We start from the raw sequence: 21,353 nt of genomic DNA on the forward strand, positions 1-21,353 counted from the left end.
GTTATGTGAAGTTCAATTATGCTTTCCATTTCGACTATCCTTGTGCTGTCTTAGGGCATCTGATTCTTATCTTACTTTCAAGTTACTGAATCTAGGATTTCGGAATGTATCCAACTTTGGGGTCATCAGAGTGAAGCCTTTTAGTGGTTTGTTCGAATATTAGTCTTCTCCCAGTTTTAGAGAAGGTCAATTTCTGTTGTGTTTGATGATGGTCCCCTGAGATCCACTTCCCTCTCTCTAGCATTAGGGATTAATCCCCATTCACCATAGGGGACATACAGGTTAGGCTTTGCTAGCAGTTTCAGTCTCAGGAGTCCCATTTCTACTCCATGTTCCTGTCCTCATTCTGGGATCAGGCCCGCACGGGTCACCAAAGTGATCTCTACTCACAATGATAGCATCCGCCAGTCTGTGCTCCTTGTCTCCCTTTGGTCACCACCTCTGTCATACAGGGTCACCGCACCTTGTCTTCACTCTGGCTTCAGCCCGATTAGCACAGTAGCAGATTCCTCTTCACAGCGGCCCACTTTTACATACGGAGGTCGCCGACTCACACTGCACTCGAGTGACACCCTGGTCGGCATGTCAACCTTGACGGCTGCCCCCTCTGGCATACATGAGTCACTGACACACCACAGATGAGTGATGGCCCAATCAGTGCAGCAAAGTTCACGGCTCACTTCATGGTGGTCTTTGTCTGGCATATGGGGGTAGTCAACGTAATCCTGCACATGGGCAACAACCCGATCCATGTAGCCCAGTTCATGGTGGCCCTCCTGTGACATATGGGTATTGCTGACTAAACCCTGCACATGGGCAATGGCCTGATCGGAGCAGCAGCCATCTCCTCACACCTCGCTACAGGAACCCACTTGCCAGGATCCACCACTGGATCTCGCTCCCTCCAGCTCTCCCGTTCCTCACAGTTCTCACTGGTCTTGGCAAGCAGACAGACACTGTTGCTCCAGCTCCAGGGGCAGGTGGTCTTGGATGTCACTGGATGAGGTTCCCTCACCCAGCTAGGAGACTGGCAGGCCTTTGCCTCCAGCCCTGGTCACAGGCAGACGTGTTGCAGAGCTTCCCCTCCTTGTACAACCTGTCTGGCTGCTTGATACTTGACAATTTCGGGGGCCTTAAGCTCCCCTCTTACAATCCTTTTCCAGACACCAATGTTATTTACGGTCTGAAGCCTCAAAGTTTGTGTTGGGTGTCTGCTTTCTTTTGAAGTGCCTTCTCCTCCGCTGTTCTACCAGAAAGCAGTTTGTCACAGCAGGAGTGACTCCAAATCTGATAGCCAAACAACACAGGCCCCAGTAGTGACTAGAGGTTTACATCTGGGTGTCAGCCACAGTGATAGGTGTATCAAAAGGTTACCCCAGGACTCCAGCCCTACTCTTTAGAATTCTCTTATCAGTCCCATCTCCTTCCTGGGATGTGGCAGGCCCTTTTCCAGTGACCTCTTCTCTTAATCAAAGAACACCCTTTGAAGTGTGCTGAAAAGTCTGGCTCTCCTTCCTCCAGTGTGTGTTCCAACCACACAGGAATGCAGAAATTCACACATCTGTCTGGGGGTATTCCTCTACCTCCAGTCAGCCCTAGGTCTCCCAAAATGGAACCCAGAATTAATCCTACATGTATTGTACTCTTCACAGGCACACATGCACCCAACAGATACGTACAACACACACTTCACAACACTACATACTAACCTGATGTGTGCCAAAAGGTGAGTTAAGCCCACAGGAGCTGAACTTTTAAACGAGTGAGCCTGTAGGCCTCATTCCAGTGACAGGTAAAAATGCTGTTAACTTTTGCTGGACACTACACGGTATGCTGCCACCACTGCGCTTGTGCTGCTTATCTCCTGGCAAAGGCAGTAGCCTTTCACCAGAATGATGGTAGCGCTATGGGTGCCCCTTCAGTTCCAAAAAGACTGCAGTCTGTGAGATAGGCCAATGTCATACCCTACACACATGATCCGTGTTCGCCCGTGACAACAAAAATCAACACCAGAAATGCATTTTGGGCATTCGGGGCAGGTGTACACGTCCGTCACTATGCAAGGGACTTTTCTGTCCCAATACACCTGTGACTGACCCACGCTACACCTGTGACTGACCCACGCTATAGCATAAGCAGATGCAACCTCGATCACGTGGCATGCTGGAACTTTGAAGGAATGATAGGGGTGCTGGTTCAAGCTGCTTAATTACTGTGGTTGCTGTAGTACGGACTGCCTTTACTTTAATCATTATTCGACTTTCTAACACTTCTATGAAGGTTCTTTCCTTGCCCCAAATCTGGCATGAAAAACACGATGCCTAGTGCACAGGTGTTTCTACACAGGGGGCATACCACCAATTTCAGGTGACTTGTTACTTGTCTTCTGTACACCACCGCCTCTCATCTGCTACACTTTTCCGTAACTTGTACATGCAAAACTAGTGTGTAGTCGCAGAGTTCTTTGCCGTAGAACATACTTCCTGAATTAGTTCATATGGATCTATAATGAGCCATTTCCACTGACTTTGTTGGATGCTTATACATTACAAAACCGCTAAGCAGTTTCCAGCCCTCTTCTATATTCAATAAGTAGTGACATTCCCCTGGGTAATTAGGAATTTTTGTTCAACTTTGGCAACTGAGTTTTTTTTAACACTGGTCTCCCAAAGCATTACCCTCCTCTTCACTCCTACATTTGAGTGCCATCCCTTCTGTGAATATGAAAAGAATCTCAGCCTGTGGAGGACCTAATAGTATCTCTTTATGCAGAAGATATCAGCACCCCACTCTCACTTCGTGTTAGGTCTGGCCTAAAGGCAGCTAAGGTTGTCTTTCCAAACACTTTTTCAAAAAACAAACCGTGATAAAGTTCCCTGCATCTATAGAGAGGGGTGCTTTCAGTCAAGCCTCTTCACCCATTGTCCTGTTCTTCTATCATTCATAGTTTTCGTCTGCCCTCCACAGCCTACAGCATGGGGCATTGAGTCAGCAGCCCACTTCAGCCGTGACCTCTCTTCACTGCCAGTGACTGCATTCCCCCTTGCTCGCGTTCATATCCACCCAGAAAGTAATTCTCTTAAGTAGTTTGATTCAGTACCAATACTGGGCTGGTAGGCCAACCTCTGCTTTCATTAGACTTTTTTTAATGTATTTTTTGTAACAAGTCATCTTTACATACTTTTTTCTAACATTTGCAGGCCACATGTAGGCGGCCTCATTTATCCTTTTTATTAGTTTTACTCTTATGTCGATCGCGCATGTGTGAAAAACAATAAAACGTTGACGGCCTGTTGGTTTTTCCGTTTTTGTGTTCTTATAGGGACTCCAGTACAGTAAATTATTCTAAATACTGACCTCCCAAAATCTGCAGAAGGTCCGGAATATTGCAGCATTATAATGACAGGCGTATAAACCTGCCTGCTCATTAAAGTACATTTAAGAGTCCATTGTAATCTCAACGGCATTTGCACGACACATGCTAGAACACCACCCTGCTCTGCTCCTTTACTACATCCCTAATGTATCACTCCAACTCGATCTGTCGGCATTATCGAACACATAATACTTACCTCTAGCTTCGAATGAGTCCCGCACACCTCCGTATCTTTTGTGCAAGAGCTGGGACTCTCTACCCCTCATACTCTGGTTTCTCGAACTGCTCCTGCCTTTATATTGCTTCTCCTTTTTCTCATCCTAACTCATTGGTTGGCCTCTAAGGCTTGAAGCTGTGTTTGGGAGCTTAGACCAGTGCTGAAGGCGGTGCCAAATGCAGGGTACAATGATCCACGTGTGGTGGGCATGCCCCAAGATTAAGCCTTATAGGGCTACGCTGTAAAGACAGGTACTCCAGGGTAGACTGGTGGTAGTGCTTTATTATTTTATAGTACATGGGATTGTGTAATCGCTGTATACAAACCAGTCTCTGATGTCTTTATAATTCGCAATTTGTGACGCTACCAGTTGCTAATTATAAAGAAAACACATTAGAACGCGACTATTATAAGTTATTACACACGAGTTCTGATGTCACAATGCCTACTGCCAAAGCCAACACCTTGAGGTGAAGGGCAGGTCAGGTAACTGAGCATAAGTGAAGCAGCTGTTTAAGCAACGAGACCAGAACCTTGCTTTTCTTTCTTCTGCTCTATTTTTTAGCTTACAATGGCAAGCAGAGACATTTTTTTTATTTTTTGTACGCATTAGATAGAGAACATGTAGAATCCTTCTGCATGTTTCTACATATACTTAGCTAGTGTAGCATTTTAAAAAATGGCTTCTATTGAACTGTTTCTGATATCTGTTGCAACAAATAACTAACCGCTTTTTTATGTGTTTAATTTTGCTCCATAGGTTTAATTTTTAGGTCTCGGCTAGCGTATGCTGCGCAGACATGCGCAGTCTCACTGGCGAGATTTTATGTTTTTGGGTAGCTTTCACTAGCGGTGTTTAAGCCCCGCCCCTCTTTTCCATTGGCTGGCGTCACCGTTTATGCTAAACGGTGGCTAGCCATTGGAAAAGAGCTTCCAGTGACGTGCACTTTTGTCTTTTAGAGCCGTCCCAGTTGGACTGGCTCGTCTGACTTCCTGCTGGCGTAAAAGGTTTCTTATCTTCTTTATGGGGCCAAACACATGGCCCCATAAAGACAAGAAACCTTTTAGCCGGCGAGGCCGTCCAAGTGGGACGGCAGAAAAAGGTGACGAAAACGTCATGGCGAGCACTTGTTGTTTTCTTACTGTCACGCGCTATGTCACTGTAATCCGTGATTTATCTGCAGGGAGCCCTTCTATGCCACACACAAGCGCCTTCATGGCATTTTGTGCCACAGCAGTTGTTCCTAAACATCTCTAGCTTCCTTGCGTGGAGACAGTACAAGCAATTTCCGGGTGTGAAAGATCCGCAGAGCCGTGTTTTTTGTCTCGCACTTTTATATAGCTCGAATTCAACCTGGAGGTATCAGGGCACTTTACAGGAGCACCAGCTGTTCCAGACGGGCACATCCATGTTTTGTTGGGCACGGGGAGATGAAGTGATTTGCCCAGAATCACAAGAGGTTGAGCCGCAGAGACTCGAACCTGGTTACCCAGCTTCAAGGTCCTATGCTCTAACCGTTAGGCCACATCTTAATGAGTCCAACCTGCAGGGACAGGGGCCCATGTACTTACACTCCAGAGTGTGTCACTCCTGGGCATGTCACTCTCAAGTTTGTCAGTCCTGAGGTTATCACTCATGGATGTATCATTACTGGGTGTGTCATTACTGAGGGTGTCACTCCTGAGTGTGTCACTGGGGCGTGGGGTAGAGCAAACAACCCCGTACTGGTCACCGTGTTCTATTTGTATGAAGATGCTTGTTTACACCCGAGATGCGCTTGGGCGCTATACCCCGACTTTCTCACGTGAGAGCTTGTGTCTTACTCTTCACCAACCAGCAGGAAGTGCGTGAATCTTCTCGGAGCGAGGGCTACATATGGAGGGGGAGAGTGCATCCCTCACAAGCACAAGAGCATCTCTGAGGCCCGTGACAGTGAGTGCACGTGTTGGATCCGCAGAGCCTTGTTTTTTGTCTTGTAGGTTTATATAGCTCGAACTCAACCCGAAGGTATCAGGGCGTTTTACACGAGCACCAGCTGTTCCAGATGGGCACATCCATGTTTTGTTAGGCGTGGGGAGATGAAGTAATTTGCCCAGAATCACAAGAGGTTGAGCCGCAGAGACTCAAACCTGGTTACCAAGCTTCGAGGTCGTACGCTCTAGCCTTTAGGCCACATCTTATTGAGTCTAGCCTGCAGGGACAGGGTCCCCTGTACTTACACTCCAGAGCGTGTCACTCCTGGGCGTGTCACTCTTAAGGTTGTCAGTCCTGTGCGTCTCTCCTGAGGTTATCACGCATGGATGTATCACTACTGGGTGTGTCATTATTGAGGGTGTCACTCCTGAGTGTGTCACTGGGGCGTGGGGGAGAGCAAACAACCCTGTACTGGTCACCGTGTTCTGTTTGTATGCCGATGCTTGTTTAAACCCGAGATGCGTTTGGTGGGCGCTATACCCCGACCTTGTCACGTGAGAGCTTGTGTCTCACTCTTCGCCAACCAGCAGGAAGTGTGTGAATCTTCTGGGAGCGAGGGGCACTTATGGAGGGGAGAGAGTGTATCCCCCACGAGCACGAGAGTACCTCTGAGGCACGTGACAGTGAGTGCACGTGTGAGGGCATGTAAGATCCGCAGAGCGGTGTTTTTTGTCTTGCAGTTTTATATAGCTCGAACTCAACCCGGAGGTATCATGGCGCTTTACACGAGCTCCAGCTGTTCCAGATGGGCACATCCATGTTTTGTTAGGCGCGGGGAGATGAAGTGATTTGTCCAGAATCACAAGAGGTTGAGCCGCAGAGACCCGAACCTGGTTACCCAGCTTCGAGGTCATATGCTCTAACCGTTCGGCTACATCTTAATGAGTCCAGCCTGTAGGGACAAGGGCCCCTGTACTTACACTCCAGAGTGTGTCACTCCTGGGCGTGTCACTCTTAAGGTGGTCAGTCCTGTGCGTCTCTCCTGAGGTTATCACGCATGGATGTATCACTACTGGGTGTCATTACTGAGGGTGTCACTCCTCAGTGTGTCACTGGGGCATGGGGAAGAGCAAACAACCCCGTACTGGTCACCATGTTCTATTTGTATGCCGATGCTTGTTTAAACCCGAGAGGCACACTTCACACGTACTGTAATGTACAAACTACGCACAATCCGTCATGCTCAGTCTTCTGAATGAAAGGCAGCTACCGTTGAATAAATAAACACTGATCGTGTCTCCCAGCTGTTTCACATGCAGACCCCACAGAGGGCAGTGCTTCGACGCGCACCCTCCGAGCTTTGTAACACTCACTTGCAGCCTCCGACTCTGTACACCTCCAGAGCCACACACCTATTCCTATGTGTACCTCTCCTCTGTCCCCGGCCACACGCTTTCTCAGCGTACTGAAACTCCCCTGGATGTCTAGCTCCTCTTTACTCCTCTTGGTGCTATGTTGTATGCTACAGGAGCAGGCGCAGTGCTGTGAGGTGAACAAGGGAGGGCGCCTCATTTCCTCACAGCTGTGATCGGTAGCAATCTGAGTATGTCAGGCATGTGAGGAGGGGCACCTACCACCAAAAAATACAATAATTCTGTTTTAAATGCAAGCCTGCAGCTGTTCCACAACTACAACGTGTCAACAACATCGGTAGTCATAGGCGCACTGTTGACACATTCTGTAGTGTGCACACCACGCACACACTTGACACGTACTGTAGTGTGCACACCACACACACACACTTGACACGTACTGTAATGTACAAACTTTGCACAATCCGTCACGATCAGTCTTTTGAATGAAAGGCAGCTACCATTGAATAAATAAACACTGATCGTGTGTCCGAAGTCCGCGCTCGGCATTACTCACAGTGAGGACTCTAGAATCTTCCTTTCAGAAACTGTTGCTAAGCTCGAAACTGCATTAAAGGTTTGCAAGATTTGGCTCCCTCTAACCCACGGCTCTTACCTTCATTAGGTATGCCTTCTGTGTTGTGTACCGTTCCCATTGTACCCTTCACACTTTGTAGCACACAGTGTAGACAAGGGTATTCATAGACAAGTGTAGACACTTTCTAAACAAAAGGGGTCATATGTGGTTCGGCAAAGTGGCAAACCCTATGCAAGGGTTATCTGGTCAGCTTTCAGTTGACGATTGCTGCATTCAGGTGTTAAACTGGTATTAATGAGGTGCGGCTTTGCTCATACACTATTAGTAGTTGTTAAACTGTCAAAAAACTGAAATATTACTGCTACATGTTGTGTAACATTATGTTACATATTCGACTGTCCTTGCTGCATAATTATGTTAACCCTATTCTTCACTGCCACTTAATTCTAGTGGCCGTGCTATGGTGCTTTATAGTGTTTAATTAGCCGATGTAAGAAATACCTCATGGGCAGATATTTCTATTGTTCTGGTGTCAATCTGGCATTGACCAGATGTGGCAACAACACCTTGTCACAGCCTGGAGTGCTGGTCCATTGGCAGAATCCCCAATCTGAAGCGAGAATAAACAGTATACATGGGTGGCGGGTGATTAATACGTTTTTCTGCCCCTATAGATTTTGTTTCCAACTATCGCTATCATGTTCTGGTAGTAACTGCCGCCTCCGTGGTGTTCCTTTCTGGCTTATCTGTACGTCATAGACATTTTCACCATTCATAAATAAATAAATCTAAAGGGAAAGTTGAAAGAAATGAAGGGCGACAGCAGCTCAAGTATTTAGGATTAACAAGTCCGGATTCACGGTGTTACAGTTCGCATGAAGCGCACAACAGGAATCAGCTACGGATAGGTAACATTATAGTACTTGGTGTCATGTGACACAGAGCGCCACCCTCTGACACAAATGTCACCTTATAAGTAATGTAAACCTTTCTCCCCACCATAACAACAAAGAGATGCAACCAGGTCTGTACTGGCCCAAACGCAGCAGCAAATGCTGCTCAGTGTGCACATTCACCCTGCCAATAACGAGGATTACTGCCTTCACCATTGAAAAACATAGCCAATAGGTCTCGCCTTTGGGCCCTTATAAATATTTAGTTATGCAGCACAATATCCTTGGTTCTACAACATCAACCGTTGCATGGCTAAACACTTATCAGGTCCCGAAGGCGAGACCTATTAGCTGTGCCAAAACTTTTTATTCTTAATGTTTGCAAACATACTTCCCCTTTCACATTAAAGAACTACACACTAAGATTTTAAGTGTTTGTGGGAAAGGTGATGGTGTGAACCATGTTTTATATGGGATAAAGTACCCCCTCGTGTACATAGTAAGGATAGTGCAAGTCACCTTGGAGGTCCATAACCTTTTAAAAGTATTCAGCCTCATTTATTAGGTCTCGCTGGCGTTGCAGCGCGAAGCGCTGCTGGCAACGAGACTTATTGTTGCCGTGTTTGCTCCCAAGGGAGACCAGGGCACGCGCAGCGATCGGGGTCTGTGGACGCGCTTCAGAGACGTGCTTGCACAGACGCACACACAGACACACGCGCGCGCACACACCCCGCCGCTGCCGACCCCCCTCACCGCATCCGCGGCTGCCTAACGCGCGCGCACACACCTCGCCACCGCCGCCTTTGGGCAACCTTAAGCAGGAAACATGGCGCCCCTCCCCTGCATTCTTTGTGTACACACACAGTTATACGTAAAACACAGCCATACAAACACAGTGCACACAGATAGAAGGCACGTGATTACACACAGAACACACGTTCAATCCACTAAGAAATACTTGTGCGCCACGAAGAGAGATAAAACGCGAGTTAGTGCTCCATCAGATATACACATAATGCACAGGTAGGCGCTTGTGCCACTGAACGATCTGGACCCAGCCGACCCCGCGCACTTGGGGTGAACTCCACACCCCTAGAGTGTGCCTGTGAGCGCATACACACCAGTAGCAACGCGCACAGGTGGGTGCTGTGCGCGGAGTCGAGGCGCTCACCTCCGGCGCACCTGCTCCCGGATCTGCTCTCAGCGCTCCCCCTGACGCTTCCTCTGTGTCCACAGTGCGCTCAGTCCAGGGTGTGAAGCTGCTCACCTCTCCGTCTCCAGCCGCCAACTGCCGGAGGTCCCCGCCCAGACGCAGCTCCGAAGAAACTTTTCCCAAATTTGGGGCCCGAGTTATACTTTCTCCCCTGCTACGTCACCAGGGCTTGGATTCGCGGACCTCTCCGCCGCACACAAGGCTGCTGCTGTGCGCTTCTGTTTCTGTGTTTCATGATCGCAGAGCAGACCACGCCTCCCAGAGGACGTTAGGTCACATGGCAGCAGGTACAGAAGTACACGTTCTCTTCTCACAGTGTGCACTGTACAGTGGCAGGGCTTGCGTCCCCGGCTGGGAATGCGAAATACTGAGCGCTACATTTGACACAGAAGTGTTTACGCGACACATCGCACACAAGACCCAGACGTAATGGAAAAAGAGAAGCCGGTACTTTACACTAGATTACTTCATCGCCGTATGCGCTCTGTCCCATTAAAATACAGCCAACCCGTTTTATTACTGTCCCTTTTAAAATACAGTAGCCCTGGCCGCCAGTGCCGATACTGTCCGGGCCCTGGGAACAAAACAGTTCTAGTGAGAAGCAAGGACCGGTATGGTCTCATGGGAAGTTTACGAGTCCTGCCCGGAAGTTAGTGCTGGTACTGTCCTATCACAAGCATTTACAATGCAATAGGTCTAGCATTGACGCGAGTTTGAGCTATTGGCATTGCAAATAACAATGCCTTTTATTTTTGTTTTCTTTTTAAAAACCTAAATAAAAGGCATTGTAATTTACAATGCCAATAGCTTAAACTCACGTAACTGCGAGACCTATTGCATTGCAAATGCTTGTCTATATGGTTATGGAACTCCTCGGTGACTTGCCACAACCTTGTAATGTATGTCAGGGAATACTTTATCCCTTATATTCAACCCCCACACTGCATAGGCCAAGGAGCTCAGGAACCATCTTCTAACCCTACCTGTGTTACTATGGAATCTTCGACCCTACCTTCTACATTCTATATTATATCACGTCAGACATACAGAGGATGGTATTCCCCAAAGTACAAGATTATTGATGCAGAAGCTTGCATCATGATATACACTTCTCAGTCTTGTGAAGGCCATCATAGGAGCGTCTCTCCCCACCATGCAGTAAACCTTTAGGGCCTTCCCAGAGAGGAGAAAATATATCCACAAAGCAGTCCCTTGGGCAAACTATAGCAGGTTGAATAACCTTATCCCAACGCTGGAAACAAGATGCCACACCCTGATCCCCCCCCCCCAAATAGGCTTCTGCTGGACTGCAATTTGGCATCTCTATGCCATACAGAAATTAATCACGATTCTGGCAGGCAAAATGTTCCATTTTGAAAAGTTCTTGAAACTTTTCAAAGCATCATAATCCCAGATGTAATAAAGACAGGATAAGAAATGCATAGGACGGTGAGCTCTTTAGAAGATGGGGAGGATGAGGAAGAGGAGCTTCTCCCTTCCCAGTGATGAGGCATGCCTTTCACGGGTTAAATACTTATGCATGTCTTAATAAATAGTCTTAAGTGTTGAATGTCAGGAATAAACCCTTTTAATGCATGTCCCTAATGTAGTAAGTGCTGTGTATGAAATGATACAAAACTACAAATTTGAATCCCGTGAAACTATCATCTAAGATCCCGTAATGTATCATGTGGGCCTATAAGCCATTATCATTTTCACCTGCATATTTAGTTTTTTCCCCTATGTTCCCATTTTCTACTCTCTTTAAGATTCTTATTTTTATTCTGATTCGCTGATTCATTTTAAACATAACGTTTTAAACAAAGGCAAGTGGCCTCATCATAGTGGGTAATTGAGACACCCATGCTTTCAGTTACTGTTTTCAACCCTGTACGGCAAAGGTTAAAATGCATGTGAGAACATGAATGACATTTGTAAGATTCTGAATGACCTCTTCACCAGGACGATTTCTAATAATTAATGTAGACAGTTTGACGTTTTTTTTAAAAAAATGGGAACTTTCCATTTAAGTACTGTGCTGATAATACAAATAAAAGGACTCAAGGTGCTAAGGATTGTGGTGCAGTCAACAGAAACATATATTTGTTCAGATTAAAGGAAACACAGCTTCCTAATAAATCGACCATGAAGAAGACCAGTAATATGTTGGCAATTGTTTAAATCAGTAGTTCTTAACTTGTGGTCCGGTGAGCACTGGATGTCTGCAAAATCTACTTAGGGGGAACGTGACTCCATAGAAAATTATTATTTTTTTTTTTCCAAATATATTTATTTTTTGCTAAATGCTGAAATGAAAGATCACGATAATGCGCAAAACCTACGCTGATATTGTAAGGAACTCAAAGGGAGTACACAACAGTGTCCACAGCATAACACACAGTTCACAGAACACCCATTGTGCAGCAGTTTGAAAGTAACAACAGACCGCTTGAAGCCCATCATCCCCTAGGTCATTGGGGCCATGCAGATTTCAAGCTAGCAGCAAGTCCTGGGTCTTCTTCCATCTGCCCAGTTTGTGAGGAAGTAATCATTGATTTCCTGTTCCCGCCCATATTTTGACTGATACTGATGGTAACTGACTGTGCCCTGGGCTCTGCTAACCAGGCACAGGGCCAGTACTCTGATGAAAAAGGTATATAGTAATTAGGTATAATTACATAAGTGTCAATGACAGACCCTGTTATTGCCTAGTATCTAATAGGGCAGGATTCACTGTTGGCACAAGTAAATAGGGAGGGCCTTGATCAGCCAGTTGCCTTCATTAGCAGGCAACTTCTCCCTAGAGAGCAAAGGTAGAGTGCCATTGAGAGGGAAGCCTTTGCTGTGGTTTGGTCCCTGAAAAAGCTGCGACCATACCTGTTTGGTACTCACTTGGAATCAAAGCTTGTGTTTGCTTTGTTCATCCAAAGCTGGAAGGGTATGCCCAGACGTGGGCCCCTTGCTCACTTTGCCACTGGATTCAAGCTAGTGTGGCTGATGAGGGGTGAAACCCTAAAACCGGTCCCAGGAATCTTATTTCTCGTCCATGGAATACCTGGCTTGGCAGTTCGGGCTGGACTGTTCACATGAGGAACAGGGTCAAGACTGATTTGCATATGGCTGGGTCTGAACTGGGGTGGCGAAGTGGGCTAAAGAGCGATGATGGATTAAACCCAGATCTGTGACAGGGTGAAGAGTCAAAGTTTCAACTCTCCGTCCATCATCTCCTTGTGTTTGCGGGGTGGAGATTGTCACAGAGATGGGGAATGGGTTGACAGAGGCAACCTTAGTGTCCTTGGCTGAGGTGAATATTGCAACCCTGGCCGTCCCCAGGGCAGTTCATGCATGGTGTGTTTCACCAGGTAAACTATGCATGCAACAGAGCCAAACTCCAAACCATGGCAATGGTGAGTTTGGAATGGAGAGATGTGACTGGCCCTTAACAGGTAGTTGTGTCTCCTGCACTCCTAGTAGATTATTTACTGTGAAATGATCTTGAAGCATCTGACTGGTCAGAGGTGGAGCGAATGGTCGATGCAAAGATGGTGGATCTCCCCGAGAGGGTACGTGCTGTGACCAGGTCACAGACTGCGCAAAAGGGAAATGCTGGACACTTGGACCATGGTACAATGGGCCAAGTATCCAATGACAAGGGGAAGTGCACTGTGTCTAGTGACCCAGCCCAAGGAACTCGAGAGGTGCAGTAGACCTCTAACCCTGGGGGGAATATCTGACCTCAGATGTAGGGATTCTACCCTTGAAAGAGCTGTTTGATTTGGCAGAATTACAAGGAACTGGTAGAATCTCCAGAGAGTAGTTTTGTCAGGGGCAGAGAGAGTGTCCCACCCTTAAGAGCGTGAAGCAGACAGCCTCTAGGCAAGAGAAGAGTTATGTCAGTGGCTTCCACAAAGTCTACTGGGAGGTTGGTGTTCTCTACACTGAGATTGGTGGTCCCTACACTGAGCTTGGTGGTCTCTACACTGAGCGTGTTGGCCCCACAGAACTACAGAAAATTCCTCCTGACTTTAAGCCATGACATCCCCTTGGCAGGATAGTTGAATCAGACTTAGACCCAGTTGGGTAACCATTTCTACTGGCCCAACATGTCTGCAAAAGTGAAGTAGGTTTGCAGCTTCTCTCCACCCTGTCTGGCTAGTGGCAAGAGAGGGGGCAAGGCAAAAGCTCCCTTAATACCACTGCCAGGGTTTGTGACTTCCTTTGAGAGGGTGGGGTGGACTTTGTGCCTCCCCCAGAACACTCAGCGACATCAGGAAACAAGTATATCTTGGTGGTAGTGGACCATGCCACAAGGTACCCTAAAGTAATACCCCTCAGAACAGTCACTGCTCCATTGGTGGCTAGGGCCCTACTTGGTGTGTTCATCCGAGTGGGTTTCCCAAAAGAGGATTTTTGCAGATAGGGGCATGAACTTCATGCCCAGCTATTTGAAGGCAATGTGGGAAGAGTGTGGTGTTACCTACACGTTCACCACCTCATATCATCCCCAGTCTAATGGTCTGGTGAAAAGGTTCAATAAGACCACGAAGGGCATTATCAGTGGTTTGTCTGACAAACTCATGAGGAGATGGGAATGTTCTCCTCCCATGACTACTGTTTGCCTACAGGGAGGTTCCACAAACAGGGGTTGGCTTTAGTCCCTTTGAGTTGTTGTTTGGGCACCCTATAAGTGGGGACATTGTGCCTAGTGAGTGAATCTTGGGAAAAACCTCTCAAAGAAGCCAAGGACAATGTGCTGAACTATGTGCTTGGCCTGAGATCTTGCATTGTAGAGTTCATGTACAAGCCAAGCAGAATACTGGAGACTAGCCAGGAGCTCATGAAGCACTGGTATGGCCAAAAGGCTACCATGCATGAGTACACCCCAGGACAATTGGTGTGGGTGTTGGAGCCTGTGGCTCCTAGGGTCCTCCAGGACAAGTGGGCTGGGCCCTTTCCAATCCTAGAGAGAAAGGGTGAGGTTGCCTACTTGGTAGACCTGAACAGCTCCATGAACCCTCACTGGGTCCTGCATGTCAGTAGGTTGAAACCCCACCACAACGGCACAGACATGACAATGTTGATGGTCACAGATGAGGGTGGAGAGGAGGAGACTGAGCCAGTGCCCAACCTCCTCTCTAACAGTGTGCGAGATGGGTCAGTAGAGGTAGTGGTACTTTCCCCCAAATTGACAGAGCAACAGCACAGAGACTGCAAGCGGGTGCTTTAGCAGTTTGTAGGCATGTTTACTCTGACCCCAGATATCACCAGCTCGTGTATACACAACATTGACACTAGTGGAAGCCTACCTGTCAAGAGCAAGATGTACAGGTTGTCTGACCAGATCAGAGCCAGCATCAAGGCTGCGGTAGCTCAGATGCTGGAATTGGTTGAAATCAAGCCCTCTGGCAGTCTATGGGCCAGTCGAGTGGTGCTGGTACCCAAACCTTATCGGGGGTTGGGGGGGAGAGAAGGAAGTTCTGTGTGGCTTACAGATGACTGAACACAGTCACAAAGACTGTACCTACTACTGATGAGCTCATTGTTAGGTTTGGGCTGCTGATTACCTGAGTACATTCAATTGGACCTCAGGCTACTCGCAGATTGCCTTCAATGAAGGAACAAAGGAGAGGTTGGCATTCTCCACCCCAGAGAGACATCACCAATTCAAAGTAATGCCCTTTGGCTTAAAGACTGCCTCTGCCACCTTTCAAAGTTTGGTGAACAGGGTCCTGTCTGGGCTGAAGCAGTTCTGTACAGCTTATTTAGGATATAGCTGTATACAGTTCCTCCTGGGGAGATTACTTAAGCCACCGGAAGGAAGTGCTTCAGGCTCTGCAGGCCTGACTATTAAGGCCAGTAAGTGCCAGATAGGGCAGAGTTTGGCTCTGTACCTGGGCCACCTTGTAGGTGGGGGCCATGTACAACCTCTCCAGGACAAAATCCAAACCATTTTGGATCAGACAGCTCCTACCACCCAGACACAGGTTAGGGCATTTGTTGGGCTGATTGGTAGTATAGAAGATTTCTTCAGATTTATGGGACCATTGTGGCTCCCCTGACAGAATTCACTTCTAAGAAGTGGCTAAAAGTCATGTAGACCTGTCGGAGGGATGGGCGGAAATGGAAACTAGGAGGCCGCAGTGATGGTTTAATATTGAAGATTTTATAGGTTAATTACAAAAAATGATATATGGACTTGTGGTTTTTCAGCATCAGAGTAGGTCAAGTGGTTGTTGTTATGGGGATTGGTTGTCCGGTCTCGCTCTTCTCCTCTCTCGTGGTCTCTTCAGGATTGTGGGATGATGACAGCCGTCCTGGAGTGTCTCGAAAAGAAGGAAAAGAGCGGTCAGTGGACTATCTTGTTTTGGTCCGAGTTATTACCATCACCACACCCGGAGTGTTTCAAGAGCGGTGAACAGAAATACACAGAAAAACAATCAAGTATAGGTGGACCTTCCACCTACAGAGGGTCACCCAAAAACCAAGGAAAACTACTGAAGGTCCCCTGTAGGGCTTAAGGTGGACGGTTTGGTGAAGTCTTAGGATATTCTCTCCTCTCTAGTGCTACCGTAGGGGTCCCTTCCCCCGTTACCTCGATTGATGAGTGGGCTATGTGAAATACCTAAAGCAAGAGGACTCCACCTGAGGTAAGGTATTAAAGTAAACCAGGGAAACAAAAACTGCAGGACTGTATTCTTTTGGGAGATACCTCCTCTCCGTCCCCTTCCCCCCCTTCCTGTTAGGAAATCTGAGGGTATGGGCGTCTTAGTGAGGGAGCATGCAGGGGTTGGGTTTAGGTTCGTTGCACAGTCCGGTGACACCCTTCTCCCCCTCCTGCCCCTGTCTGACCACTCACCGCATCTGCCGCAACTCTCCGGAGTTGCGGCGGCTTCTCAGCGTCCTCTGGGGGCATCCACCAGTCTTCGGACCACCGCTCCGGTTCTTCCTCGACGTCCTCGGTTCTACCCACGTCTTCTTCGTCCTTTGGCGCCTCCCGCGACTCCTTCTCTGGGTGTTCCTCCGGGTGTTCCTCCCGCAACTCCTCTTCCATCCGCTGCTTCATCTCGGGACCCTCGGCGTCTTCCGGGTTCCTCCTACAGCACACCTTCTCTTCCGGTGTCCGTCCCCTTAAGGCTGGTTGTCCCGCCCCCTCCAGGTGGTTGCTCCTCTCGTCGGGTTGCTCTTCGGTTTCCTGCAGAAGGGAGGGTGGGGCTTTCATTAACTCTCCGCGGCTCTTTTCAAAGTGAGGACAAAATGTGGCAGAAAAAGGCGAGTCCCCGTCCTCGTATGACGATATTTTCTCACAAGACCCCAGAGTGTCCGACAGCCTTTGAAACGCTAAAAGATGCTATGTGTTCAGCACCAGTGTTGCTGGCCCCTGACTACACCAAGGAATTTGTGGTTCAGACAGATGCTACAGAACAAGGGATTGGGGCAGTGTTGGCACAAGTGAATAAGGCGGGCCTTGATCAGTCAGTTGCAGGTGCCTTCTCCCTAGAGAGCAAACGTCGAGTTCCATTTAGACGAAAGCCTTTGCTGTGGTTTGGTCCCTGAAAAAGCTGAGATCATACCCGTTTGGTACTCACTTCCATGTTCAAATGGACCACAGGCCTTTCAGATGGTTCTTGCAGATCAGGGGTGGGAATCCAAAGCTATTAAGGTGGTACATTTCTCTATAGGAAATGGAATTTAGAGTGAAACGCAGACCTGGGGCTGCACATGCCAATACAGATGGATTTTCCAGGTTTTTCCACTTAGCTGAGGAGGAGTACTAGGGAGTAGGTTAGTTACCCATCAATATATATGTGAGAGCTGCATAGCAATTCGAAATTGCTGCCTGAAACTACAAGAAGGATTACCCTGCTGTAACCCTTGTCTGCACCACACAAGATTGCTCCCTGAAAGACTGCTCCAGTGGCACACTTGGAACTACAGCCCTGAGGACTTTGCCTTGCTTCAAAAATGATTAGGAGTGGACTCCTTGAAAGCAACAGGTTAACATAGCCTCCTTTTACTATCTCCCTCAAGAAGTTCCCAGCCTGAAGTGTGTCCAGTGGACTTTTAAGGGGCTGATCAGGTGCATCATGGGAATTGTAGTTCTGAACTTCCCAGGACCCTCTCATGATTCTAAACCACTAGACTTCTGTTTTGGACACTTTGAACCCTCAAGAGGAACTTCAGGAAGAAGGTCCAGAAGTTTGAACGAACTTTTTGAAAAACTCTATAAGTGTACCGGTCCAACATCAAGAGTCAAGCCGACTACCTTCAACCGCGACCCGACCTGAATTTCAGGTTCGTGTCACTGAAAGCTTCAGACTTTCAGGATTTGACCGTGGCCTTGAAAAAAAGCAATCCAACGACCGTTACATCAAAGTCAGCTTTCTGGAGGAGACTGCACGACGTTGAGCAAAAATCCTCCAGAAAAGTTTCTAAGTGCGAAGGTAAAATTATGACCGGGGCCTCCTGCTTAGTGTATCCGATCAGGGCTCCATCGCGGTTGGCCTTAAACTTTGACTTTGTTCCAGGCAAGCAGGACCAGATGCAACAAATTGGTGTTGCGTTTTTAAGCTCTATAAAGTGGTTAATGTTTAAAAATTCATATCTCTGGTTCCCTACATTTTTTTGTTGTTTTGGTGTCATTTTAAAGATAAAAGTATTTCCTATTTTTATAAATTTGTCTGGGATTTTTTTTACTTTGTGTCTTACGTATCTTATGTATTGGTGTATTTAAATGCTTTACATACCTGTCTCCTGAGTGGAGCCAGCCTACTCGCAGCCAGCTGCCTAGGGTTAAGCCAGGGGCTAATGTACGGAGACTTTGTCTGGACCGTATATTGTGTGGGTTGTCTTATTGCTAGTGGTAGTTGCATACTTACCCCCTACCAATAACCCATCCTCCAACACCATCCCATAATACTCCATCCAAAACCTCCAAATCTTGTGAAATTTGCGGGGACAGGCCCTGCTGCAGAAGGTGACCTTTTCCATTGCCATGTGGAGATCCATCTCCCGAACCCCATAATCTGGTCAGGTCCCTCTTACCCGCCACCAGGCACAAAATAGGAGCTGAAAGCGCTGGGTTTCTACATTGTTTGAAATCCCAAATAGAAAACATTTAAATAATAATAAACGATTAATAAGGTATACATAATATAAAAAGGAAAAATTAAACATGAACATTTAAAAACGTTCTGTAAATGTGAAGGGACATCAAATTGGAGGCAAACAATGAAGTTAGTAGCCTCAGATTAAGCTTTGGCAGCAGTGCAAATGCATCAAACTGAATATAGTACAGGTGACGAGCGGCGTCAATTGAGCTTAGAAAAGCTCCAACCATACCATCAAAATTTTCTATTTTTTTTATTTTGTTTGTGAATATTTCCTATGGGTATTTGTTTGATAAATGCTTTTTCCTTCATTTTTAGTGTATGTTTTTGCAGTTCAAATCAAGGACCCGGATCCCCTGCTTCCAGTAATTACTTATTGGGGGGGTCCCCGGATTCCAATAATGATTCAGTGGGGGTCCTCGAGTTGTAGTGAGGATTAAGTGAGTGTCCACAGAAGTCAAAAGGTTAAGAACCACTGGTTTAAATCATCAAGGTCTGCAATGAACTGTTCGCAGGTTAGAAGGTGCCTGTCCAGTTTTGAATGTGTTGGGCAATTCTTTTTTAAGAAAATGGTGCTATCTCCACTTTTAATATTGGCTTTTTCGAAACAGTGCTTTTTAGTCAGGTTGTATGCACCTGACTTCTCTTAATTTTTTTAATACAAAGACTACATATACAGTGAAGTGACAAGTCTATGCGCACGTCATTGAGGTATGGTTCTGCACTTGGCTTTTCATGTGTCTCAAATCAGTATCACAACAGCATACGTTTGTATGTTCCCCCTATCAGAGATGCCATAGAGCTGCTTCATTTGTCAGCCATTAGAAGTGTATTTGTCAGCCAGTATCTTTTATCATCCAGTAAAAACATTTTGTGTATCCCTTTTATAGGTTGATGTCCTGGAATCCCAATTTTCCCAGCTTCTTCATCAAATAAATTCTACACGAGACTTTGAAAGTGTCAGATTAGCTCATGATCACTTCTTGAGTAATCTCCTGGCTCAATCATTCATCTTACTGAAGCATGTAAGTAAATATTTTTGATAGCTTTATTTCTGATAAACTAGCTGTTTAGTATTGTGATGCTGAGCCAAGAGAATCGTGTCTGTCGTCTTTGTTGCATTTTTCTCCTCCATGATTTACTTTATCTGCATGGTGCGCAGTTCCACATCTAGATTGTCTATGCCTAAATGATATTTAAATGTTACGTTTGCTGGCTCTGTTGGCATATGGACACTTGCCTGAGCCATCTTAGTAGCTACCAGAAACAAAAATAAAGGCGATTATCGTGGCTAGCCATGCCTTTTGTAAGTAGTCAATGGTTTGCCATAACAATGGTTCTAATTTTCTAAGAAATACTACATTACTGGGTGGTCACTATTTATATGTTGCAGGAGGGCTAGAGGGCTAGAGGTGGATAGGAATCTCTAGGACTCTCTGAATTGCTGGTGGGTTTCATAGCTCTGCTAGTGTCCCCTGCATCAACAATGCTTATTTATTCTAACATGCTATCAATATTATATCACTGGTGTGCCCTCTTTCCTTGCTTTTTCCATTATGGTCATCTGGGAGTCAGACAGGAATACTGCCCATGGGGAATGCCCCTGTCTACTCACTGGTGTTAACGTGAGGAAGTCCCTGCTAACAGTGACAAATGGACCCACCAACATTGCTATTTATCATTGGTGCTGAGCCAGACTACTTCAGTGGGTGCAGTTAAACATGGACCTCTTCAATTGCAGTTTTTGGGAACATGACTGCTAGGTTGGCAACCAATATCCTTAAAATTGAACGTAACACCCACAGTCTTGGAAAGCTAAAATTACTTTGTTTGTTCCAAAGAAAACAATTGAATACAGTACCCTTAACACACACATCAACCCGTGAATCAGTTGTAACTGTATTATAAGGCGCGCTTGCTGGTTTATGAAACATCACATGAATTGGAACAACTTAGATCCCCAATTCTCACCAAATGCCTAAGTCAATTGAGTTCACCCTACACATTGCCTCACACTCAGTGGCCACATTGCAAAGAAATGAAGACGTCTCTCGCTATTGAAGGAAGTGAAACCGTTCCTCGCATCAAGCATCTTCCGAACTTCTGTTCAAGGTCTCAGACTGGATAGTGGTAACGCCTTGTTTCATGACCTACCAGACTCCAGACTCCCCACAGTCCCCCGTCTCCCCTCCCCCGCTTTATGGGATTCCTACATGCTGCAGCTTGACTCATCGAGAACTTAAAGAAACATGACACTTGTTACTTTGTGTAAGCTGTGCTGCTCAGAGCCACAGCTATCCAGGGTTGAGCTGAAGTTTTGACAAACGAAACCTACTGATCCTAAAGGGGTTGGTAAATGTATTACACAATGAAGTCACACAACCACACTATATAAAACACCCAATTTCCTCACATAATCAATATACAATAATTCAGAAACAAGCGTTTATCAAACAAATATATAAATAATGAAATACTTTATTCAATTTATCAAAAAATTAAAAAAATATAAAAAAATAAAAAAAATCATTTTAATGGAAATGTTGGAGCTTTTCTAAATTGAACTAAGGCAACCTGTCATTCAAAATATATTTTGTTTGATGCCTTTATACCACTTCCGCAAATAATTTGGAGACACCAATTTTATTTTTAGCCTTCAATTCCAAATTCCTTCATATTTTG

At 46.4% G+C, this 21,353-nt stretch overlaps 1 protein-coding gene across 3 annotated transcripts in view; it reads left to right on the forward strand.

The window, feature by feature from the left end:
- TUBGCP4 (tubulin gamma complex component 4) overlaps positions 1 to 21,353 on the forward strand; it is a 491,481-nt gene that overhangs the window by 288,267 nt on the left and 181,861 nt on the right. For all 3 annotated transcript variants that reach the window (XM_085644307.1, XM_085644309.1, XM_085644310.1), the window contains exon 15: positions 19,562 to 19,696. In XM_085644307.1, coding sequence (XP_085500433.1) covers positions 19,562 to 19,696 — 135 coding nt within the window. The remainder of the gene's footprint in view (positions 1 to 19,561; positions 19,697 to 21,353) is intronic.

This window comes from Triturus cristatus, chromosome 3_1, assembly GCF_964204655.1.
Source record: "Triturus cristatus chromosome 3_1, aTriCri1.1, whole genome shotgun sequence".
Classification (NCBI taxonomy): domain Eukaryota; kingdom Metazoa; phylum Chordata; class Amphibia; order Caudata; family Salamandridae; genus Triturus; species Triturus cristatus.